This window comes from Pleurodeles waltl, chromosome 3_1, assembly GCF_031143425.1.
Source record: "Pleurodeles waltl isolate 20211129_DDA chromosome 3_1, aPleWal1.hap1.20221129, whole genome shotgun sequence".
NCBI lineage: Eukaryota > Metazoa > Chordata > Amphibia > Caudata > Salamandridae > Pleurodeles > Pleurodeles waltl.
Genome location: NC_090440.1, coordinates 277,676,923 through 277,703,045, shown reverse-complemented (window position 1 = coordinate 277,703,045; position 26,123 = coordinate 277,676,923). Strand labels below are relative to the sequence as shown.

Sequence of the window (26,123 nt, the reverse complement as noted above, 5' to 3'; positions counted from 1 at the left end):
GCTGGATGCCATACCCCTGATCAGCTGAAAGAGAAAGAGAATGGATTGAATTAGATGTAGGAGGCAGTGTTGTACGGATCTTTGATGGCTGTAGTTGTCTTGTGTTGTCTGTGACTCTTTTGTGTACTAATGTTCCAACCTATGGTTGTTATTGAAAACTTTGCTTTGATATATTTTCCCTTGGCTGAGCAAGTGTTTGTTGGCTAACCGTTTGTCAGAAGGACTGTTTTTGTTGTTGCAGTAGAGTGTTCCCTCCCTAGCATTGTGACTAGTGATACAGTTGTCTGTGTGTCCTCACTGGGGGTGTGATGTTAGTTCCATGCCGAGTTAAAATGTGAAAGTGTATTTGACACCTTCATGTGTATGAGCCCAGGCCATCCCATACCTTTTGACTTATGCATTGTATTAGTGTACAGGTTATTTTGAGACTTCCAATCTGTAAAGTGACATTTGGCCAACCACACTCATTGATGTCTTCACATTAGGCTGTGGATTAAATTCCAATGTGTGACAGGTTAAATGTTGACTTCTGACACATGGCTAGTGATGTGAGTACCTCAGTGTGTTCCTGGCTAGGTGTTGCTATTGTGGTGTATGTGTTGTTTGTCCTAGAGGGTTTGTGTGCGGTGTGTGTATGGGTTTGTTTTTTGTCCTTACCAACAAGTAGTCCATTGCCATAGCGTCCATCCTGGAAGTGTTGGTTGATGGTGGAGTGACGGAAGATGAATGCGTCATGTACACTCCCAGGATATTTGGCCACGATGTTGGTGATCAGTCCTTGGTGATCGACTATGGCCTGCACGTTGATTGAATGTGTGTGCTTCCTGTTGCGGTAGAGGTGTTCTGAATCAGCAGGTGGCACAAGGCGTACGTGTGTGCAGTCGATTGCACCAAGGACGTGCGGGAAGCCACTGATGGCGTAGAACCCCTGTTTCATTTCCTGCTGCTTCTGCAGTGTGTTAGGGAAGCAGATGTGGCGGGGTGTCAGGCGAATGATGGCATCCAGGACTTTAGGCAGGAATGCAGAGAATGATGGTTGGGATATTCCACCAACCAGGGCACCAGTTGTCTGAAAGGAGCCACTTGCCAGCAGGTGTAGTACGGCAAGCAGCTTTGTTTCAGTTGGGATAGTGCGGGGTGTCACTAAAGTGGGGGCCAACTGTTGTTCGATATTTGCCAGCAGCTGCTGAATGGCCTGCCAGTTCAACCGGTACCTCTGGATGATGTCCCGTTCCCTGAGGCCATGCAGGGTTGTTCTTGGGCGGAATATCCTGTCCTGCCTTCTGCGCTGTCTTTGGGGTCCCTGCTGTTGTTGTTGTAGCTGCTGTTGTTGCTGCAGGGCTCTGCGTCTACGTGCACGTTGAAGAAAAAGCACCTCCATAGCTCCCTGTTGCTGCTTTGCTGCTCTGTTGTTTGTTCTGTGTGTTCTGCTTAAGTACAGGTGTGTTTGCCCCATTTTAACGCCTGCCCTGACCCAGGCGTTAAAATTTCACGCTATTCGTGCTTAGCGTCATTTTTTTGCGCCGCCTACGGCCCGGGAGTCATTTTTGCCCGGAAGCATAAATACGATGCACCGCTGTATGCGTGGGTTTTTGGACGGGAACGCCTACCCTGCATGTCATTAACGCAGGGCGGGGTGCCGCTTCCAAAAACTCACGCACATAGCGCCATTCCCCTTGTGCGCCGCATCGGGCGTCAGGGTATAAATATGGGGCATCGTTTGCGCTGAATGTGCGTCAAAATTTTTGACGCACATTCGGCGCAACCGGAGTATAAATATGGCCCAAAATGTCATGGGCATTAACAAACGTTAACCATCCCGGGTCCCTCTCCTTTGATTTCAGCCCTGCCACATTCCAACAAACAATAGTAACAGTATCCTTACCCCTAACACAATTACTATCAGGCACCATACGATTGTTTCGTCCCCAATTCGCAATCTGGTTTGAATAGCTTATGTCCCCACAATCGGGCGGTGCCCTTATATCCACCGCCAATTCAATTTCTGTATTGTTGGGCATCTCTTGGGCCATGGTATTATCTATACCGATATCCACACAGGGAATAATAGTCACCTGGGGTAAGAACTGCCCTCCCTCATTAAGTCAATCATTTGTATCCAGAGAACTTAGGGGTTGAAACCGGTTTTGCATTGAAAAATCAGGGTATAGCCTGTGTGTAACAGGGCATAATCTGCTACCTCTACTCCCATAAGGGGCATTATTATGATGGCTGTAAAAGAAAGCAAGCGAGCGGACACACACATTATTATCAGTAATTGGTAATGAGGCAGCTTTTAATAATACAGTGGCAGCATGTTGGGGGTGTTTAAAGTTTATAATGACACAGTGACCACCAAAACTTTTCTTAGAGCTCCCTATCCAATATACCCTTCTGTTAGTCAAGATTTGATCTGAGAGTTCAGTTGGAAATCCACAATGCCTGTGCATCCAGGAAACGGTTTTATTTTTTAAAGACTCGTGGGTTTCCTGATGGTTCCCCTTTACAACAGGGGGAACATTAGCTAAAACTACAACATATGGTGCGCAATCAGGAGGGAGATTAATGGCGCGCCTTCGCCTTACCTCAGTCCAATCCTCTTTTCTATCAGGTATTAAAACAACCTGGCTATCATTACAGGCTAAGGGCTGTGCTGTCGAGTAGTTCTGTACAACATTCCTACTAGTATCAAAACCTGTAACAACACCGGGGGGAGCAACCTGAGTATCATGATTGTTTATTGTTATTGGGGCTGACACACTATCTGCTTCCACCAGTGTTTTTTTGAGGAGATCGCCTAATCTATTAACCTCCGCGGTTAGCTGATCAATTTTTACCATAAGAGGTTTGACAATACCCTTAATCTTTGAGTCAATAATACTTACTAAGTTATTTGTTTTTTCTGCATCTAGTTTAACGTCGTCGATATTTACCGTATTATCCTCATCCTTATCTGGATTCTTGAGGGGGCTAACTAATCTTTTTTTTGCGGGCCGAGCACCCCCACGTTTAGAATCTGGGTCTTTCTACATGCTCTAACCACTCTGGGTAGTGGGGTGGGTGGGGTGGGTGGGTGTTGCACTATGGGATCAGTAGAAGCCTCTAGATCGACTAAAGTAGAAGTATTCTGCATAATCATTTCCCTATCAGGAACACCGGAATTAGTGCAGACACTACTACTGTCATCCAGAGCCAATGGAGCCGGTGAAAGTTGCACACTAGATAATGGGGGGGGCTGCTAAGCCCTAGGGATTGTCTCCTCTCGCAATTAATTTTACTAACAATCTTCACTAAATAATTATCCAATGTCTGGGGTATAGAGGGGACTTTTTGCTTTGACATGCTTAGCAGTCACAAATTATCACTTTTAAAATCAAATAAGGCTTTTCCCAATTATGCACAGATAATAAGATGATAAGGGCTGCTTGAAAATATAAATAAAAGGCCGGTTAGCCTCTTGAGGGCCCCGCTCCCCGCTCCCCCGCTCCCCCAATGAAACACAAAGCACCCCAGTCCTTACTGGAAACAGAACAGAACCTGAGTGTCGCTCGGGATATCAGTCCTTGCGGGCTACGATGATCCCTTACAGGCCTCCGGAGCGTGCCGGTGGTACCGAGTCCTTTACGAGATGCCGGGCTCAAACCCTCAGTCCTTCTGGGGAGCCAGGCGTCTGTATTGAGCGGACTGAGTGCCGTCAGTCCGAAAGTCCGAAGCCCGAAAAGTCCAAAAGTCCAAAAGGGATGCGGGCACAGACAACTCAGTCCTTTCCGGTTATCCGGGGAATTGGGTCAGTCCTTTTCCCTCTGCGGGTCTCCGCGTGTATCCTAATTTACGGTTCCCCGTCTTCCTTTTCCTGCTCTCACGCTCCAGCGGGCAATGTCGGCAATGTCGGCGGCTTCTTCCCGAACGTCACCTTGGGCAGCTGCTTGGGCTAAAAAGGGATGCAAGGATCGGTGCGGCCTACTGTGAGTTGTGCGGCCTATGGGCCCCCGAGGCCCGGCACAGGCACCGTCCTTTACGAGGCCTCTCGCAGGCCGCCGGCTTATCCTTCCGTCCCCTTGCGCCGGGCGCTGGAAGGCGAAACTGGTTGCTCCGGCGACGTTTTGGTCTTCTCTTCGTAGCAGCAAATGGCGGCTATCTGTCTGTCACAGGCTGTCACAGGCGCGGAGTTTCCAAGGCTGGCAGGGCGGCACGTGGCAGTCTATTCCCCCCCGTAGAGGGCACCTCTCCCTGCACTGGGTTTACGTTGGGCTCTGCGACGGGCACGGAACCTCTTCCGGGCTAGGGGCTCACCTGCACTACCACAGGGGAGTGCGCCATGGCGGCGGTGTGTTTCTACGGCCCTCAGCTCCTCGGCAGCGCGGTCACTCCTGGCCCTTGCCCTTGCTCCGCCGAGACTAGCCTTCTCCCCGGCTGCTCCTCAGGAAGGAGCGGGTGAGGCCTCGGGAGGGTGGGGAGTGGTTCGTTAAGGCACAGAGTACCCTCCAGCAGTCGTTGCCCGTAGCAGTCCCCCGGTCTCGTACCTGGGCGGCAGGGCGTGCGGGCACTAGCAGGCACTAGCAGGCGCTCGTCGCCCCGAGGAGCCCTCCCTCGGCCGGCAGCAGCGCGGGGAAGGAACCCTGCCTTCTCCTCCACGGCAGAGCCTGTCACGCCGTCAGAGCCTGCTTCCCACTGGTGCTGCCTCCGCTGACCCGGAACCGCTATTCAATGGAGGTGGCTACCTACGGGAGCCATTACCAGAGTCTCTATTTTTGATGTATTACAATCGAATGCTTCACCGACAAATTGACTAATTAGATTTAATAGTTGTCTTGTGGAGCGTTAAGCTTTGCAGTGCGTAATTAAACTTATTTTACAATAAATAGAGCTTGCCTGCTTGACAAGAGTCCATGCACAGGAAAGCCTGCGCCCTGGTTCTATCTAAAGGAACAATGGGAAATTCTGCTCTATTGTGTGGGCTGTGGTCAGTCCGCTCTTACAGGTAACATGCCTAACTACCACATAAGAGCAGCTTTGCAGCTTTGGTGAGTAGCCTATGAAGCCTTGAGGGAAGCAATAAGTCACAGCTTAGCAAAAAGACTTCTTGGCGACGATAGCTGAGTTGTTCCTGAGATCAAAGAGTCTTTCCATTTTGGTGCCTTACCAAACGTTCAATGGGGTTTGAAAGCTGGCACCAATATGTGTTGTCTTCAGGACTATCACTGCACTGCATTATGTGCTACTGAAACTTTTCAAATGCACAGAACCACTTTTAAACCTATCTGTGCTGTGCTTCAGAAAAAAGCAAACCTAGTGTATGAGATGGATTCTACCCATGAAGCCCTGTTAGACCTCTGGTTTTGACCACCGCTATGAGACTCAATTGGAATTTCATGGAATGTAATGGACTGTAATGGTCCTTGAAATTGACTTTAAGCTTCAACCTCCTGTGCACATATTTTACTACAGGATCAGTTGCAAGTAAAAGGTGTACGCATAAATTTACACCTGTAGGCTGGGTGGAAAGAAATGTTGTTCGACGAGCCTATCAACTGCACACACAAAGCCTTGTGGCAGATCAGACCTAGTCTAAATTCAATATAACCTGACACACTGTAATGATGATGCCTTGTAATATTATTTTGATACCGAAAGGGAATACATCTTTTCTTTGTGGTAAATTGTATGACCTCTAGTGTTTTTTATATTGTGCTGTTGTCTAAACTGTGTTAAAATGTAACATTTGATTGGCACGTGGTACAATGACCTGACTCGGTTCCCTTTATATAATTTATTCAGGCTGGAATGCAAATCGAAAGCCACATTTACCTTAGCTGAATGCTTTCGTGCACTCGTGCATGAGGTGTGTTGAGTCTCCTACTTATGAATCTCAGCTCTCGAGTTGCCTGTCTCAACTTCAATAACTGTTGTGCTCCTCAACAGGCATATCAAATGCCCCATAAAATATTAGATACATTCCAGGGGAGTTTAGCTTATGTTTCTGGAGCAAGAGGATGGGGTGTTAATTTTAGAGGCTATTAAGGTAATCCTTTTATCCATCCATGACAGAGAGTCATGTCTCCTTAGCTCATTAGGAGATCACTTTGAAGTTTGACAGGTAAGGAAAATGCATGTGAGGAGATAGACAAACACAGCAGAGCTGTCAGGCCTGACATCCTTGGTGTGGATTTCCCCCAACCTTTTGCCTTCCATCCTCCTGCTTTTGCTGACTTCGTTTTTCCTGCTTTTAGGAATCTGCCTGTAGGCTGGGTGGGGATGAATGTTGTTTGCTAGGCCTAACAACTACACACACAAAGCCTTGTGGTGAATCAGACTTAGTCTATATTTTATATAACCTGACACATTGTGATGATGCTACCTTGTAACATTATTTTTATACTAAAAGGGAATACATCTTAGCTTTTGGGTAAATCATATGATCTTTTTTTTTTTTTTTTTTTTTCAATTGTCTCGACTGTTAAATTGTAACATTTGAATGGCACGTGGTACAGTGACCTGAGTCGGTTCCTTTTATATAATTTATTCAGTCTGGAATGCAAATCTAAAGCCAAATGTCCATTAGCTAAATGCTTTCATACACTTGTGCATCAGGTAAGTTGAGTCTCCTACTAATGAAACTCAGCACTTGAGCTAACTGTATCAGGTTCGATAACGTTTGTCCCCCTGAACTACCATATCAAATGTCCCATAAAGTATTAGATACATTCCAGTTTAGCTTATGTTTCTGCAGCAACGGGATGGGTTGTGAATTTTAGAAGCTGTTAAGGCAATCCTTTCATCCATCCATGACAGAGAGTTATGGTCCTCAGGGGACCCCCTTGAAGTTTGACAGTGAAGGAGAAGGCATGTGTGGAGATGGACAATCACTGCAGAGCTGTTAGGACTGACATCTTTGGCGTGGGTTCTCCCAACTTTTTGCCTTCTATCTTGTTTTTGCTGACTTTGTGTTTGCTGCTTTTAGGACTCTACCCAAATTACCACTGCTAACCAGTGTTGAAGTGATTGTGCTCTCTCCTTTAGACATGGTAAATTTATCTTGCATGCAATTGGCACATTTAGTTCACTAATAAGTCCTTAGTAAAATGGCGCTACATGTAACTAGGGCCTGTAAATTACAACCTGCGAGTGGGACTGCTGCACTTATTGGGACACCCACTTAAGTAGCCCTTTAAACATGGCTCAGACCTGTCATTGCAGCCTGTGTGTGCAGGAATAAACTGCCAATTCGACCTGGTAAAATAAACATTTTGCAGACCGAAACCTTCCTTTATAATACATAGACGTCACGCCTGGGTATGCCCTAACCAGCCCACTGTGCAGGGTGCAGTGTATTTAAAAAGTCGGACATGCACTTTTAGGTTTTACATGTCCTTCTACTGAAAAACTCTTAAACTCATTTTGCACTACTGTAAGGCCTGCTTCTCCCTTAGGATAACATTGGGTTAACCTGCTACATAATCATAGCAGTTCAAACAGAATGACAAAGTTTGAAAAATCAAACTGTGATTTTTGACAGGAAAAAGAAAAAACAGGTGCTTGATTTCTGAACAACTGTCATTTGATTAAATCAACGAAATATAAATATCTCACACGTTGGCTGGATGACAAAGGAGGCCATCTCATGCATCTTAACTCATTAAAGTCAAAAATTGCCTTGTTGCCTTAGCCATTATGAACTTAGCTACAGCCTCAACTCTCTCAGAGCTCTAGTATTTCTTCGCAAGGGCCTTATCTGAAGAACAAAGGTCCATGCATGAACAAAGCAGTCAGGCTGCAAGCAGATGGTTGTTGCTCTTACTCAGTTATTATCAGAGATCATCAATGGCTAGTTATCACATTCAACGTGACAACTTCTACTATCCTGCTGTCTTCAGGGCTATAATGTTAGAGAATGTTTATTGTATGGTACTTACTCTTATGTCCTCTGAGTAGGCTAGGATCCAGTGTGGTGGAGTTTTGTGGTCCTATTCTTGCTGCTTAATATTAGCTTTCTAGACAACCTTTTGTTTCTTTGCACAGATATTGTCTGTCACAAATTGACCTATGTACAAACAAAATGGGCAGACTGCTAGGTGAGTTCTGCCATTCGTATACTAATTTTATTTGAGATTATTATTGGTCCTAGGCTATCTTCTCATAAACCGCATCAGTCCTGCTGATCTAGGAATACAAAGATTAGAGTTTGTTTATCCTATAATTTTCAGTTTGCTTTCAGTGAAAAACTAGAACTTTAACCTCTCAGTGTATGGCACTTTATAAGTGTGCACTTTAGTAACAATTTTTGGGCTTAGAGTAATCTTTATTTTTCTTGGCAAAGCATCAATTGTAATAAAATGCTTTTATTTTAGCTTTAGAAATGTTAAACTAAAAACTGCTGTATCGTTTCAAAATGTTAGTAGGTCTTAGCTTAAGCCATGACATTTAAGGGCAATGTCAAAGTTAATATAATTTTATATGTACATACATAGCGAGGCCCGACTTGGCTTTAGCATTTAGTGCAATGGATATTATTTACTATCAACTCTGCATCTAGAATGAATACTCCAATCTGTCTGAGAAAAGCATGTCAGTGTACTACAGCATGTATTTTAAACCATGGTTTTAATTGTATCTCTTTAAATCCCTTTTTTATTGTGGAATTGCAGTAAAATTATTGTCCCAATTTTATTTAACTAATTTAGTCCTACAGGCCTCATTGGGCAAACAATGTTATGTTAACTCACATACAAGCAAATAGTCACTAGCACTTTAAAGTAGTATGTTATGTGCCTCATCTGCTTTAAAAAAATTGTTATGTGCATTGCGACATTGCTTATCTGTCTATTTTATTGCAATTTTCTTTATATTTGCACAGTTTACTACTCCATGTTGTTGGCCCTTTATTGGCTTTGATTGTCTAAATAAAGTATCATTCAAGGTCTGTTAAAAGTATCTTTCAAAGTCTTATTATCTACTTATTAGGTGATAACTTTCAATTGAGAGCAGTTAAAGTTTGATGTCTGAAGAATTGTAACCTAAAACTTAATGGTAAAGCTGGATTTCGGGTCACAATTCTGAAAATGGTACTTTTTGGAAAGTTGGCATTTTCTTGTCCCACCCATTTGATGCCTGCGGCCTTTATCCTGGGTCACATGACTAGGTGTAGGTTGCAGTTGGAATTTGTGTATTGCTTTTAAACAGTGAGTCAAAGAAGAATAGGTTTTGGCTGGATGGGCCTTTTTTCTGACTTGATGAGGGGGTGGAGCTGTTACCTACTACACTTACACAAGGCCCTGCCTGCGCACACTCACAAAGGGTTTAACACTAGTCTTTTGTGACTCCAGGCAAGGTGAGGCCAGGACAGGAAGGCAGGAAATTCCAAACACCTCTGGGGATGGAATCCTCTAGAAACTCCTCCTACATCAATGTGGGAACCACAGATCAAATTCTTAAGTACAGACCTGGACTTGTGTAAGACACAGAAAGTCTGTTGTGCTGGTCTGCTACTATGTGGCCCTGCTACCTGCTGCCCTGCTTCCTGAGTAAAAGGACTGGAGCTGCATCTTGAGCCCAGGAACACCAGAGTGACTCCAAAGGCTAGTTGGTTGCCCCCCTGATCAGAGGCTCAGGGATAGGAAGCGTTTACCATATTGAACCCAGCACCTGAAATGTGTCGGCTTTGAGTACTACCACCAAGTGGTGCCATCCCAGTTCTGCACCCCTTAGTAGTGGGCCTGAAAGTGCTCAGCCAGCTCATCTGTGGTCCTGTGGTTGGAGCCAAATGCTGCATGATGCATCTCCCTGCAGCCCGCTTCACAACTGCTGTAGTGTGATGCATCATCAATGCTGAACCTCACATCACACCCCGTAGTCTCCTCGAAACCACTGCTGCATGATGCATCCTCGACGAAGGCTTTCAAATTGCATGTCCCTCATTGATGGCAGCCTCGATGATGATGCAAGACTCCTCATCGCATTGCAGCTCTGCTACTTCTTCGGAACTAGCAGTGCATGATGCATCTTCAAATCACAAGCCTCTCATTAACAGCAACCTCAATGATGATGCAGGACTTCAGGTTACTGGTGTAAAAATTCTCAAACAGCAACCACAATTTCTGTTAGGGTGAAATCAGCAACAAAACCTCATACTAACCTGTTCTTAACCCTCTAGTAGTTTGGCACTAAAACAGCTTAACTTAGAGGCATGTGTAAAGTATTTATGCAGCACATCAAACAGTAACAATGTGAAAACACAACACAAGAAAAATCCCATATAAAAAGGAATATTTAATACATTATTTGATAAAAAAATTACAAAAATCCAATCAGTAGAACTGGAGACATGCAAATTAAAGGTGTCAGGTAAGTGAAATGTCTAAACGCACAAAGCACCACTTGGTGTTATATGGTTGTTTGAGATCCAGTGAAAGTCAAAAGTCACAAGTTCCAGCTGATTGCGATGGAGCATGGGCCGGATACATGGACCAGGTTAGCCCTGTTAAATGGGTTATCTTCAAAGTGCAGAGTGAAGGGTTCCATGGGCAGTGCAAGAGCCTGCAGGGAGCATGGAAGTAGCATGAAGAGAAGACCAGCCGTCGCAGTCAGTCGGCACTGTAGTACAAAGATCCTGTCTGATGTCATGGACGTTTCTTGCTGGAGCTTCGCATTGACAGCCATCGTGAGCTGTCAATGCTATTGCATGTGTTGCAGAACTTGGATTGCCTGGCATCACTGGCAATTAGTTTGGCACAAAGAATTGGGTTCACTGGAACTTCGTGTTGGGGAGTGGTGCAGGTGGCCCAATCTTGGCACGAATTAGCCCTTTCGTGAAGAGCCCAAAACCTTAGGATTTCAGTTGCAGGTGTCCAGTTCCACCTTCCCCCCTCATCCTGGCAATTCAGGCATCCCTAATCCCAATACTGTGTGAATGTCTGGGAGGAATAAATAAAGTCCAACTGTTAACTACACTCAGTCATGTGGCCCAACCTGCATGCCACCAAATGGTTAGGGCAAAAAATGCAAACCTTCTAAAAATGGCATTTTCAAAATTGTAACTTAAAATCTGACTTTACCACTAGAGAGGAGTTTTAATTACAGTTTCTCAGACACCAAACATAAAAGGTTGAGCCATTCCAAATGAAAGGTTAGCACTTATTAAATGTAATAGGGCAACCATATAATATCCTAAGGAAGAGGTAGATCATAGTAGGGAAAAACAAATTTAGGAGTTTTCCAATGCCAGAAAATGTGAAACTTAAAAGTACATGCTCAACATTTTAAATACACTGCACTCTGCTCTCTGGGATGTGTAGGGCATTTGCTAGGGGTGATGTATGTGTATTAAAAAGAGAGATTTTGACCTGGCAAGAGGTTTATCTTCCCAGGTCGAAATGGTAGTTTAGAACTGCACACACAGGCTGCAATGGCAGGCCTGAGACATGTTTGAAGGGTTGTTTAAGTGGATGGCACAATCAAAGCTGCAGACCTACTAGTAGAATTTAATTTACAGGGTCTAGGTGCATGTACTACTGATTTATTAGGGACTTGCAAGTACATTAAATGTGCCAATTCAATATAAGCCAGTTTCACCATGTTTAAAGGAGTCAGCACAAGCACTTTAGCACTGGTTAGCAGTGATAAAGTTTGCAGAGTCCCAAACGCTAACAAAAACATGTTCAGAAAACAGGAGGGTGAATCATAACAGGCAGCTGTGATTGATGATAACTCTTCAAAAATGTCTGTCATAGCTGCTAAGTAACCAGTAAGTAACATGGGAGCCTCAAGGCTTCGCAGCTCCCTTAGAAAGGAATATAGGTCCAGCCATTCTTATAGATGTTTTCTCAAACAGCTGTCCTTTTGCTATTGTTTTAATATTTTAGGTCCTGCCTTTGTGTGAGTAGGTGCTGGGGGGAAACCTGCAGTTGTTTCATTTGAAGCCTGCAGGGCTTTCTGCTTTAGTATGACTTAAGGAGATTGATAAAGCTTGTTGCAAAATTTTGAGGAAAATGAAAAGTCATTGTTAACATCTGTAGGGATGACTTTTTTCCATCATAAAAATATATGCAAAAAGCAAAATGCATTTAAAGGTGTACTGTAAGAAGGAACTGTTAAAACCACAATAACTTTAGATGAGTCATTCATTTGATGGAAAAAGTGACAAAGAAACAGGTACCGGCATTGCTACTGGCGCTAGATGCCATAAAAGCTTTTGACAGGGTGGAGTGGTCCTTCCTGGTAGCTACTCTGCGGCGATTTGGGTTTGGGAACCAGTTTATAGCAATGGTGATGAGCAACTACTCCTGTCCCCGATCACGAATACTGGTAAATGGGGTAGTATCCAAGTTATTTTACTTGACACAGAGAACGAGGCAGGGTTGCCTTTTTCCCACACTGCTTTTTGCACTTAGTGTGGAACCTTTGGCGGCAAGGATGAGAGCTCGTTCGGATTTTCAGGGAATCCGGTTTGGCCCGACCAGCATAAAATCTCATTGTTTGCATACAACATTTTGTTCTTTGTTACTGAGCCGCGCACGATCCTCCTGACGGTCCAGGAGAAGATCGCTCTTTATGAGCAGGTGGCAGGCTTTAAGGTGAACAGAGGGAAATCATATATCCTCAATTTGAGATGAGGGAGATCGCGTCTGCATCTCCATTTGTTTGGGCCAAAAAGGAAATTAAGTACCTAGGCATCAAACTCACCGCTAAGGTCACTGACCTGTTCAGGCCAACTTTCCGCCCCTTCTCACGACCCTGCTAACAGACTTTATGAGATGGTCGTCGCTTTGGCCACATGGCTGGGTCGTATCAATATTATTAAGATGACGGTACTCCCACATTTTTGATATCTGTTCCAAAGCCTGCCCATCAACATCCTTAGAGACTTTTTCATAGAGGCCTGTACAATGATCACTCGATTCATATGGAAAGGTACTAGGGCCAGACTTTCCAATAAATTGCTTATGTGCTCCAGAGACAGGGGAAGTTTGGCACTCCCATATCTCCCCATGTACTATAGAACGAAAAACCCTGCCTGTGGACATATGTTGGCAGTACACAGGCTGTGAGCTCACCGTGCCGAGCTAGGGGCCAGTGGAGGTAGGGCACAAAGGATACAGTTTGGCGGCCTGGTGCTTTCATCATTGAAGGTCTGCAGATTAGCACTGGTTCATTTTTATGAACAACAGGAGTCTTGCAGGGAATCCCAGCAGTCAACAAGTGAGAAAGTTGGTGACTGAGGGCCAGGTGTGCAGCAGCTACACACTTAGACAGAAGTGTGGCACTGTCAAGGAACTCACACGAGTGGCAGAGTTGTGGTACATGGGAGGAGGCATAGACTCTGACCATTGGAGGTTGTGCACTTGTGGTACAGTGTGCAGGCCCGTGTTTCATTTTGGCTCTTCTCACCATCAACTTTCCAACCAGAGGGGACTTCCAGCATCCATCAGACCCAGTGTCAGATTGCTGAGAGGCAAATACAACTAGTGAAAAGTTCAGGGGCTTGTCAGACGAGAGGGGGTGGGAAGTGTTGCAGGTGAACTATGTCCATACATCTATCTTGGGGTAAGCGGTTGGAGCTATTGAAGCCCAGGTTTCATAGAAACAGTTGTGCAAGACGAATCCTACGTTTGTAATGATTTTAAAAATGTGTGGTCATGCCTTGATATTCCCAAGTCAGTTTCATTAACTAATGCTATTACTGGAAAGCCCAAAAGTCATCCAGTGTTTCTAACAGTAATGTACACTGCAGGTAAAATTAAGTGATTCTCCTTAAATTGACCCACCGAATTTGAAAAAAGAAGCCTATTCATCAAAGAAATCCCAAACAAGACTTTGGAGGCCAAACAATGAACACAAAGTCCTCACCTTCAGTGTCAATCTCACAGCATTGCACTCCTGCAGTGGGTTCAGCTTAAGGGTTTCTCCAAGGTTGCTGCAGCCAGACGTTTGATGTTGCATTTCGCAGCAAACGCAGACACCATCACTGTCAAAATTAATCTACAAAAGAGAAGATTCCTTGTAAGCAAACATGATAACAAATGTGCTCACATTTAATATTCAGTGGTGTACACCAATGTTTCTAAACCTATGAACCAAGGACCCCTGGAGGTCTGTGACGCCAATTCAGGGGGTCCATGAACTGCTTAGGAAATTAAATTGAAAAAAACCCAAAGTAAAACAGTTTATATACATAAAGAAGTGACATGTAACATTGAAAATGTTACCATGCTCTGAAAATGTGAAGACATTATAACCTGGAGACTAAAAATTAAGCTGGAATTCTCGGATTGATTTGTTGGAGCAATGCAAGTGCATCAAACAGAACATAGTATGGACGATGGTTGGCTTCAACTGAATTTAGAAAAGCTCCAACCTTACTATTAAAAGTAATGTTTAGATTTGTTTTGTTCATATGTGTATTTCTTTGATGGACGCATGTTTTCTTATTTTTGTGTATTGTTTTGCAGGTCTAATCATCGAAATTGCTTAGACTGGATCCCTGGATTCCAATAATGATTCAGTGGGGGGGTCCCCAGATTCCAGTAATATTAAGTGGGGACCCTAAGGAGTCAAAAGGTTAAGACCCACTGATGTACTCAATAGTACAACCATTCACTATTACACCAAAGGTAACTAACAAAGGTTCACTGGGACTGGAGCCATGCCATATTTTCATTGAATCTACATCAGACTAAGGTTACGACTTTGGTAGTCTTTTCTGAAGACCACCGAAGTACTGCAGCCAGCAGACCGCCATTGTTGGAGGTCTGCTGACCACCATATCACGAGTCCAGAAATGACTTCTGCCTGTTTTTGGGCAGAAATCTGACTCCGTCTGCCTGGCCGACAGAGTTGAAGAGGCGTTTCCACCAGCAGCATCGACATGGTGAACAAGACACTGCCCACCATATTACGATACATAATATGGCATGGCAGAGTCCTGTACGGTGGTGCGGTGCTGGCGGTGGAAAACACCAGGACCTATCCTCTCCCGGACGACCACCTAGCCAGAAAAGGTAAGTTGATCGCCCAAAAGGGGTGGGGGGTGTTGGGTGCATGTGTGTGGTGTGTGCGTGTATGTGTGCCTGAATGGGTGTGCGAGAGTGCATGTCTGTGTGCATGGAGCGCATGTGTGTAGATAAAGGGGGGTGTGGATGAGTATGGATGAAGGGGATGTGTGTGGATGAGTGTGCATGATGTAAATTTGGAGGCGGGGTGTGTGTGCATGTATGCTGAAGACTGGGAGAGTGCATGAGGGTGTGTGGTCATGTGTGTGTGGGCGAAAGGAATCCCCATTTGTGACAGCCAGGCTTTTCATGGTGGGGTGACCGCCGCAAAAAGCCTGGTGGTATGCTGCCTCGTAATGCGGTAGGCAGCATGCCGCCGGCCTGGAGGAGCTTACTGCCAGCCGTTTCGGTGTGACTGCACCGGCGGGCCAGGCGGCGTTGTGGCAGTTTGGCTTCAGCCAAACCCCACAACTCATAATGCGGTGGTCTTTACCGCCGGGTCCGGGGGCTGGTGGTCTGATGACCGCCAGCCTCGGAATGAGGGCATAATTTACATACAGTTTTTCTAAAGTAAAATAATTTATATAAGCAGTGGCTATCCTCATAATCTGCCTCTGGCGCTCATAGACAAACTGAGAAATTTCTATGGCACTTGCTTTATTCAGGACCTCTAGAATTACACAGCAATGGAGGACTAAATTATGCGGCATGGAAAATCACAGTATGTGACCAGTAAAGACAGCATATTTTCTAGCATTATTGGTTAGTTATTTTAACACAGATTCACATAAAAGGCATCCAATTCCATGAAAAATGCCCTGATTTCTTAAGAAAGAATATAATATACATTCAGCAGAATATCCCATTCAAAATGTTATTCACCAGTAATTTTATATTCAATGAATGCACATGGATTCCATAATATTAATATTGCTCTTTCTAACTTCTAGAGTCAAATAGTTTGTGTAACGCATATCCATTGCTGTACTTATGAGAGAGCAAAGCTACATCACTATGTTCTGTGTAATAAAAAGCGTGCCTCATTTTTTGTGCATATCAGTATTATGTTTAAAAAATGTACTTTGAAATTATGGTTATAAGTTGTACTCACACCATAGGATCTTTGGAACCACATCTTTTAATTTCCCTTGTGGACAAGAGGGAATGCCATGTCGTTGTACTAAGGAGACCCATCAACCATTAGGGGTTGAAGTGCACCCATTGTTTAACAGGAGGGCCCAGGCTGCCTAGCAACAAATGTGTTGGAGCATCATTTAAATATATGAAGAAGCCCTTAGAGTCCATAAGGACAGTTTGTTGCCCTTCCCTCAAAATACATCGCCGAAAACAGACCAGCTCAAACTAAATTATGTTTTTCTGATTCTATATCATCTAAATGGCAACAGAATGGTGTTTATTTTCCATAATTATCTCTAAAACAAAACAACAGTGCGTACTGAGATGCATTAATTAAAAAGAAGGACACTTACTTCAACCAATCAATTAATTAATCAATCATTTATAGAGCGCAGCAAATCACTCATTTGGGTCTTGAGGCACTGGAGCTGTCTGCTGCTGTGTGGAGGATTGATCAATCGAACATCCAGGTCTGTAGTTCTCTTCTGAATTTCTGGAGTACCGTGTGGTCCTGAAGTGCAGGAGGGAGGTTGTTGCACGCCTTGACTGCCAGGAGTGTTCTTTGTTGTTGGCTCAACTGTTCCGTGGGGTGTCTGTGAGGGAAGCTGGTCAGAGGTGTCTGGTCGGTTGATGGTAGATCAGGCGTTTGTAGATTATGCTGGTCCTTCATTGTGCAGGTTCTTGTAGGTGTGGGTCAGCCTCTTGAAATGGGATCTCTTCTGAACTGGGAGCCAGTGTAGTTGTTTTAGATGGAGTGTGATGTGGGTCCTTGGGGAAGTTGAGTATGAGTCTTGCCACTGAGTTCTGTACTGCCTGGAGCCTCTTCAGGAGGCATGCTGTGATTCCTATGTAGAGCGCATTTCTGTAGTCCAGTCTGCTGGTGATGAGGGCCTGCATGAAGGTCCTTCTGGTGTCTGCTGGGAGCCACCTGAAGGTCTTGCGGACCATGCGAAGGGTGTGGAAGCAGGTGGGTGAGACTGCATCAACTTGCTTCTTCAAGGATAGTTTGCTATCCAGGAGGATGCCAAGGTTGTGGGCATGGTTGGCGGGGTTAGGGGGGTGCTGAGCTCTGCGGGCCACCATATGTCAGTCCATGGCGAGGTGTTGTTCCCAAAGATGAGGATTTTAGGTTTTCGGATGTTGAGTTTGAGACATTTGTCCTTCATTCAGTCTGCTACGTTTATCATGCATCTGTGGAAGTTAGCTTTTGTGGTAGAGGGATCTTCAGGCATTGAGAGGATGAGCTGTGTGTCGTTAGCATTGGAGATGATGTTGAGTCTGTGTGATCTGATGGTGAAGGCTGAGGGGTTGTACAGGTGTTGAAGATGGTCATGCTGAGGGACAATCCTTGGGGGACTACACAGATTACCTTTATGGGCTCTGAACTGAACGGTGGGAGACTGCTCATTTGGGCTCTGCTGGTGAGGTATGCTGTGATCTATTTGAGGGTGTTTCCTTGAATCCTGATGTGGTGGGTTCTGTTTATCAGGATGTGGTGGGGGACAGAGTCAAACATGGTGGACATAACCAGGAGGAGGGCGGCTGCTGTTTTTCCATAGTCCAGGAGAGCTCTGAAGTCATATGTGGATGCAATCAGGGCTGTCTCTGTGCTGTGGGTAGGTCATAAACATAGGGAAGGGTCCAAAAGGTCAAGGTCTTCTAGGTGATGGGTGAGTTGCTGGTTGTTCGCTTTCTCAAGGACTTTTTCTAGATAGGGGATCATAGAGATGGGCCGGTAGTTCTTCAATTCGGCTGGGCCGGTGGATGTTTTTTGATTGATGAATCTTAATTCAAAGCACCTTAGGTGATTGTTGTTCAGTAGCAATGGATTGATTCACTTGTATTCTAATCAGTGCGCTTTATTGATAGTTTGTCAGACAGTTTACTCTGCCACAAATATGACAGCTACAATGTGCTTTTTTACAAATGCTGTAGGTTTTAATGCACTTATATAAGACAGATGGATATCTCTCACATTTCTTTGGCAATGATCATCTTCTGCATGGTATTACCCTATATTTTTGAATACTGTGTCTGAATCATTTTTGTTGGGAATTTACCCCTGCCAATCAGTGGCAAAGTTCCTGTGTTCTCCTTTTAAACATGGTAAAGATTGGCATACAACTGATTGGCACATTTTATTTGTCCGTAGGTTCCTAGTATATGGTGCTACTTGTACGCAGAGCCTGAAAATGAAATGCTACTAGCGGGATGCAGCACTCATGTTGCCATCTACTAAATTGTCACAGCAATACATATCTCCAGGCTGGCCACTGCAGCCTGGGAGCATAGTTTTAAACTGCCAGTTCAACCTGGCAAAACTAACCTTTTGCCAGGCCTCAACCTTCCTTTTAATTAATTATAAGCCACCCCTAAAGTTAGGCATTAAAATCCCATAAGGCAAGGCACATGGTATTTAAAAAGTAGGACCTGTATATTTAATGTTTGCATGTCCTAGCAGTGAAAACTCATTTTGTACTGTGGCAAGGTTGGCTCCCCATAGGTTAAGACTTGGTTACACTATTACATTTAAAACTTCTAAATTCAGTTTGAAAATAGTTAGAAAAAAAGGTCAAGGACTCATTGTAATAGTAATTTAAAATTCAACTTAATGGCCAAGATGGATTTTATATTATTATTTTGGCATATACACTTTTAGAAAGTTGGCATTTTGCTGTCTAAAACCAAAATACTTTCTTCCCAGTGTCCAGCTGTCACCTGATCTCTGATGGCTCCTTTATGGGGAGATGTGTATTGATCACAGAGTTGGACAAAGGGCTGTGGGTGTAGGCAGGGGGATTCCTCCCGTGGCAGCAAGTCCTGCGGGTTGTGTCCAGCCCCTTCCTGAGCTTCAAATGATGCCCATCTTGTCACTGGCAGATGAAGCTCACACTAGGTCTGCCACACTTTTGTCTCTCAAGTCAGGCTGGCTTCAAACCCAGAGGCAGGGGAGGAACTGAGCAGAACTGGTTTGGGGGTAAGGGAGCAAACTTTTGCCTCTATCCACACTCATGGACCTGTGAAGAATCAACAGAAGGACTGCCTTGGTGCCTGAAGGACCTGCAGGAAGACTCGACAAGGATGCTTTTAACCCAGGACTCCACTAGTGACTCCAAGAGGCCTTTTTCTGCTTAGTAGCTGACAGATTCCAACTTTCTGTACCTGGTCCTCTCTGCTGGCTTCTGTTGGATGGGTTCTGACTCCCAAGTACTGTCCAAGGGTAATAGATCCTTGGTTTTTGTCAGAGTCTACTTCTCCCTGCCTAGTTCCAGGATTCACAAGATTCAACTTCTAGCACTGACACCGACGACCTTCATAGGTGGATTCATTGGATTCACCAGATTCAACGCTGAGCAACACCCGAACAACAGCTTTAGTCTTTCATCTTGTCAAGCACTGCGATTATTATTTGAGGTTGGTTCTTACCCCCTTTACAAATACTCTAAGTTCTTGCACATTTTGTTATGGAGTAACCTGTGCACCATATTCTAAATCAGACCCATTTCTGAACCAAAGTAGGGGGTTTGTTCTATGTCAATATTAAGTATTTGACATAAGGGCTACTTGAGAACACTATCATGTAAACATGAGTGTGCATGATTAGTGAAACAAAACATTTTTCTGATAAAGAAGGAATAATACTTCCCATGTTGTTTGAAATACAAATAAGCATTTAAGTTTTTTTTAATTTCTGCTACACTCCAAAACCCGTTCCAAGTTCCATATAATAGGGAGCAATTTTATGACAAGACCGGAGGCTCCTATTATGCGTTTCTTTTCTTGCTTTATTTAAGCAGCAGCAAAGAAAACAAAGAACTACAAATCCCAAAAGGCCAAGAAAAAAGAACCAATGGGAAGCAAAAAGTAGTTCAAACATGGCAACCAATCAGGGTATACGTATAATATTATTACGTCACTTGACTGCGAACAGACTTCTTTTCTTGCTGCTTGCAGCCAAGTTAAGTGCCCTTTATTTCACTCGGTTATATTTATATTTATATTGACTGTATATATATATATATATATATAATTATTGTATTTACCATTTGTTTATAGCACCATCGCGCATGTAGCGTTTTTTTCTCCCTAGTCGCACATGCCAGAAATGGTTTGTCCCTCGCGCTCGTTTTTTCCTGAACGATTTCAACCATTCCTCAGGTGGCGGGCACCATTTTCCCCGCACTGGAGGAGCACTGACACCATTGTTTCGTCGACTCCTTTTACCAAAACTTCTCAGCTCTTCAGTCGGAGTTGTCCAGCTCACTCTTTTCAGCAATACTACCAGTGACGTGTCCGTCCGGCTTTTCCGGTTCATTTCTCCTCAGCTTTCAGCCCCGCCCATAGGCAGAGTTTCACCCTCATTCTTCGCCTTCCCCTTTTAACCCTGTCTTTGCTGATTTTTACCCAAATCTTGCTGGTGGCATTTATATATTTCACACGAGTATGGAGACTGGCAGCTCTCCTTTGCAACAGGTCACTGCAATTAAACAAGACATTAATGTATTTATTCAAAATCTGTACAACAGGCAGTTAATAATTCTATTCAGAAATTATCAAAAAAATTTGAATCCTCAGTTTTAAAAATGATTACCAGGATGATTTCGGCCCAGGCTGTGGGGGAAAGCAGACAGCGCCTTTGACCAAATTTACAATAAATTGTTTTACATAAATTGGCGCTCAAGATGAGTGAAGTTCCCTCACATATGGGAGAGGACACAGTTCCTCACAAGGCTCCTTCAACGGAGAACAAAAATCAGGATAATTTAAAATCGTCTTTAAAAACTAAATCTAAATCTAAACATCTTATGGCTCCTATGGTCATTACTTCCATTCCTGATACGGATGACAACATGCCTGATATGGATTCAGATACTTATCTATCTGACAAGGATGACATAACTTCTTCACCTACATAAAAAAAAAAGATTATCTTCATTGGAGGCTTCCAACCCCAAGCCTCTCATGGATTGTGAAGGGTTGCCAGTGTTTGATCCATCTCTCATCCTCCATCCCAACTCCACTGAGTGGGTTCCTGCGTCTCATGTAGGTGACTACGTTTCCACCAAACTGAATTGCCCTTTAGACAAGCAGACCAGGGCCAAGTTAAAATCTGAATGCCCGCGACCTTCCCTGTCTCTGAAAGCCACCATTACTCCTGCTATCGATCAAACCCTTATCACATTTTTTACGAAATTTGGTAAAGATACTCGCAAAGGAGTGGACAAGGCATGGTCCTCTTGTCAGGATAAACTTTTAGATGTCATTGGTCCCCTTACACACTTTTTTGATATGGCAGAGGCAGCTAGGATAGACCCTGAAGCACTTTTGTTATGGGTTCAGAGGACAGTCTGCCCCTTGGAAATGATAATTCTGCACTAAAACACGAAAGAAGGAAAGGCATATTACTCAAACTTGATCCAAAATTAATTAATTTGGCGACGATACAACCTCATGTAAAACCTGAAGGTTTACTTTTTGGTGTAACATATTAAGGAACTGGGTAAATATCTGGCCACCTTTACCTCTTTGGACAAGGCTCAACAGTCATTAAAGAAAATGTTTATGCAACGTGTTTTTGCCAGGGCTGGCAAAGGCAGGAACTGTTTTGCCGGCCGGAGTTACTACAACCAAGGTTCCCGAGGCTCCTACAATTCGTTCAACCAAGAATATAGGCCGCAATTTTACCCACAAAGAGGCAGAGGGTTCCGCTCCAGAGGCTAAAGGAATTCCAGATCTTCCAATCAGTCAGAAAAGCCTACCTTGTGGTCATATTCCTCTAGGGGGCCGTCTTCGTCATTTTCTACCAAAATGGCTGTCAATCACCTCCGACCCTTGGGTTCTAAACACTTTACAAAGATACATGATCGAACTTTATTCAACTCCTGTCCAATTAGTTTTACCTATACCTCTGCGTTTTTCTACAGAAAGGTCCAATCTCATTTCTTTAGAAATACATTCTCTCCTTCAAAAACAAGCCACTGTGTTTCCTCAGCCCAATCCTTCAGGCTTTTCCAGCTCCATCTTCTTGGTTCAAAAGAAGAACATGAAGATGCGACGAGTAATCAACCTCAAGTTTTTCAATAATTTTGTGGTCTATCGACATTTCAAAATGGAAACAATTCTTCATCTCAGAGATACCCTCCTCCAACACGATTGGATGGTTCAGTTGGATTTACAGGACTCAAACCTTGTTGTTGCAATTCATCCAGAGAACAGGCAGTTTCTCCAATTTTAGTGGCTAGACCAACACTTTCACTTTACATCTCTATCTTTTGGTCTCTCATCAGCTCCATGGTGTTTCACCAAGCTCATGAAACCGGTGGTAGCTTTCCTCAGAGCTCAGGGTGTAAGACTTATTATTTATCTAGACGATATCATGATAATGAGCCAATCACCTCAGTCTCTCATATATCATTTGATACTAACATGTTCTCATCAATCAGACCTAGGTTTTATCATCAACAAAGAAAAATCCTTTCTGCTTCCCACTCAACTTATAGAATTCTTAGGTTTCCAAATAAATTCAGTGTCTGCCATTCTTCTTCTCCCTTCAGCGAAGATAAAATCTATTAAACCAGAGATTTTCCAGATACTACGCAGCTCCTCGATTTCTCTAAGATCGCTTGCCCGAATAGTCAGACTCCTGTCTTCTTCTATTCAGGTGATATTTCCAGGTCCTCTACACTATCGTGCTCTACAGAGGTTAAAGATTCAACATCTAACAAAAGGCCAGACACTATCCCACTTGATCTCGATCTCGATTCACGCACAGAACTTCAGTTGTGGATAGACCATTTAGATGCCTGGAACGGAAGAACTATCTTTCCATCAGCCCCAGATCTTGTGTTAGAATCAGATGCAAGCCGCACAGGCTGGGGGACCCGATGTGGTCCAATATAGAATGGAGGTACATGGTCTTTAGAGGAGTCCAGATTACATATCAATTATTTAGAGGTGCTTGCCTGCTCCTTTGCAATCAGAAGCCTCGCAAAGAACAAGGTTTGTTGTGCCATCCTTCTCAGGATGGACAATATCTCGGCGGTCCATTACATAAATCATCTCGGAGGTACAGAATCCAAACCTTTAGCAGGACTCACAAAGGGCTTTGGGAATTTTGCCTTTTAAACCAAATTTCGGTTCATGCAGAATATCTACCAGGAGCTCTCAACTCCATAGCAGATTGGCATTCACGCCATCTTCGAGATTCAAGCAACTGGAAACTTCACCCCTCAATTTTTCAATCAGTTCAGATCAAATGGGGCCCTTTGATAATCGACTTGTTTGCATCTCGCCTCAATTCTCAACTTTCCCAATTCTACCGCTGGTGGCCGGATCCGTTGGCCTTGGCATTAGATGCCTTTTTACAAGATTGGTCAAAGTCCCTGAATTATGCTTTTCCCCCTTTCCTCATGATCAGCAGGGTGTTAGCACAAGCAAGACGACAGCAGGCCACTTTAGTACTGATAGCTCCATTTTGGCAATCCCAGATTTGGTGCCCAACCCTCTTGGAACTTTCAATAGATTTTCCTTTCCTTCTTCCTTCTTTTCTGAACCTTCTGTTGGATCCTTTACACCGTTCTCACAACCTCATTTTAGACAATCTTCTGTCTCTTTCGGTGTGGAAAGGTTCGGGAATTCCCAACCTTTCCCTTTCATTTAGTCGGAAGCTTCAGAATATATCAAACAATCCTGGGCCCCAGGGACCAGAAAAGCTTACAAATCAGTTTGGTTTTTATGGCACGGCTGATGTCTGGGAAAGCACATCAATTCCCTTTCAGCAGATGTGACCTTCATTGTTAACTTCCTAGCTGCAGAAGCTAGCAAAGGCAAGGCCTTTCGTACTATCAATTTGTATAGATCAGCGATTTCATCCAACATGTTTATGTGAACAGAAAACCAGTGGGAGAACATCCTCTTGTTAGCCGACTTTTGAAAGGAGTAACGTTTTCTAATCCCCCGTTATCCAAATATAGAAAATTATGGGACGTCAATGTTGTTTTAAATTTCCTCTTGCCATGGTACTTTGCTTACATTGAAAATGTTACCCACCAAACTAACAATGTTGTTATGCCGTATTTTCATTAAGCGTCTTTCTGATGTTAAAGCCTTAGACATTTCATCACGTCAGTTTACTCCATCTTGAGTGTTGTTCACAGTGATCCGTCGAACAAAAACAAATTTGAATTCAGTTTTTTTATCCATATTTTCCAGATCATCCTAAGTTATGTGTTGGACAATGTTTAAAAGTTTATGAACAAAAGATTGCAGATTTAAGAACGTCCCGGCTTCCCAACTTCTTATCGCTTTTAGAAAACCCTACAATCCCGTATCTGCAGCCACGCTGGCTCGTTGGGTTAAATGGATTATGTCCTTGGCGGGTATTGATACCTCCATGTTTGGAGCGCACTTTTCCAGAGGAGCTATGGCATCTAAAACCTTTTGGGTGGGTTCCCACTTAGAGGACATTCTTAGATCTGCAGATTGGTCTACTGATAATGTATTTGGAGTATTTTATTGCAAACCTGTTGACAATGTTTCTATGAATGTGAATTATTCGCTTTGAACAAGCGTAATAAAATGTAGATTTTTGCTAGTTTTAATGACGGAAAGTCTTAATTTTATTAAAGACACGGAGGCGAGTATTATCCCACCACTTTGTTTAACTACTGTCTATTATTCCCACCCCTTCAGTGTCATCATCCTCTGCTCAACCTTCCACGTAAATCAGCACCTATCGGTTTGAATCTTGGAATATTGTCTTCACATTCGTCTTCAGCAACAGTTGGAATAGCTACTGATCCTTGTGTTCCGGTTCATCTTCAGTTTCCTGGATTTATGAACTTTTGTTCTGAATTATTGTCCTTTATTATGGCTGTTCTTACCTTATTTTCCCTTTATTTCATTCTGGTTGACTTTCCGCGCAAGAAAAGAGGGCTGTTCGCAGTCAAGTGACGTAATAATACTATACATATACCCTAATTGGTTGCCATGTTTGAACTACGTTTTGCTTCCCATTGGGTCTTTTTTCTTCACCTTTTGGGATTTGTAGCTCTTTGTTGCCTTTGCTGCTGTTTAAATAAAGCAAGAAAAGAAACGTATAATACTCGCTTCCGTGTCTTTAATAAAATTAAGACTTTCCATCATTAAAACTAGGAAAATCTACATTATACCACAAAGGCCAGATTTATTCCAGTGTTTGATTACAGCAATCAACAAATGAAAGCTGATCAATTACGTTTGTCAAAATGCCAGGAAATGTGGTGCATTATAGGTTCTGAGCATTTAATAGCCTTTGATCCATATGAACTAGAATCTGTTTTGGTTGTAAAATATTTTTGTGCAATAAATTGTGCAGTATCAAACCTCTACTGCAAGGAAAAAGCTGTGGATGTGGAATTGTGAAATTGCGATTCCTTGGTTAGTCTACAATGTGAAACAGTTTCTTTTGGAATATGTATAACAGTTTGCAGTGTGTGCAAGGTGAACAATATGAACTGCTATTAGAAGCAAACAGTCAGATAATGAAGCTGAAGTAGAAATCAATCCACCATTTGGCACAAAATGCGCTGTGAAAACTATATTGTCTGGTACATTATCCATCAATGACTAAGAAATGTTGATATACGGAATATACGCAACAGATGCCATGGAATGTGAAGTGACGTATTAGAGCGACTGAGCGGGAGGCCTTGGAGTGGACAAAGCATCAATTAAAATCAAGGGTACATCAGAACTGGAAGGACAATTAATATAATGGGATACCAACTCAAAACATGACAATTAATGAGGAGAACTGTAAAACACCAAAGAGAATGTGAAAATTATTAATTTAATTTTTAAAATGATCAGGCTCAACGGGGCAACTCTCATTGCACATTTATTAGTTGTGTGGCATAAAAACACCTGGGAAAACGTGAGGCAAATGACACATAGCTGGGTATCGTCAGCCTTGATACCAATCTTACTTTCTAATCTTCAATTTCCTGAGAGTAGCTTTGTTGA

The 26,123-nt window shown here is 43.4% G+C and overlaps 1 protein-coding gene across 1 annotated transcript in view; it reads right to left on the bottom strand.

Moving 5' to 3' along the window:
* The window catches only part of ENTREP2 (endosomal transmembrane epsin interactor 2), a 1,414,698-nt gene that overhangs the window by 656,244 nt on the left and 732,331 nt on the right, over positions 1-26,123 (bottom strand). Inside the window, exon 4 of the mRNA XM_069222382.1 lies at positions 13,843-13,974. Within this exon, the coding sequence (XP_069078483.1) occupies positions 13,843-13,974 (132 nt within the window). The remainder of the gene's footprint in view (positions 1-13,842; positions 13,975-26,123) is intronic.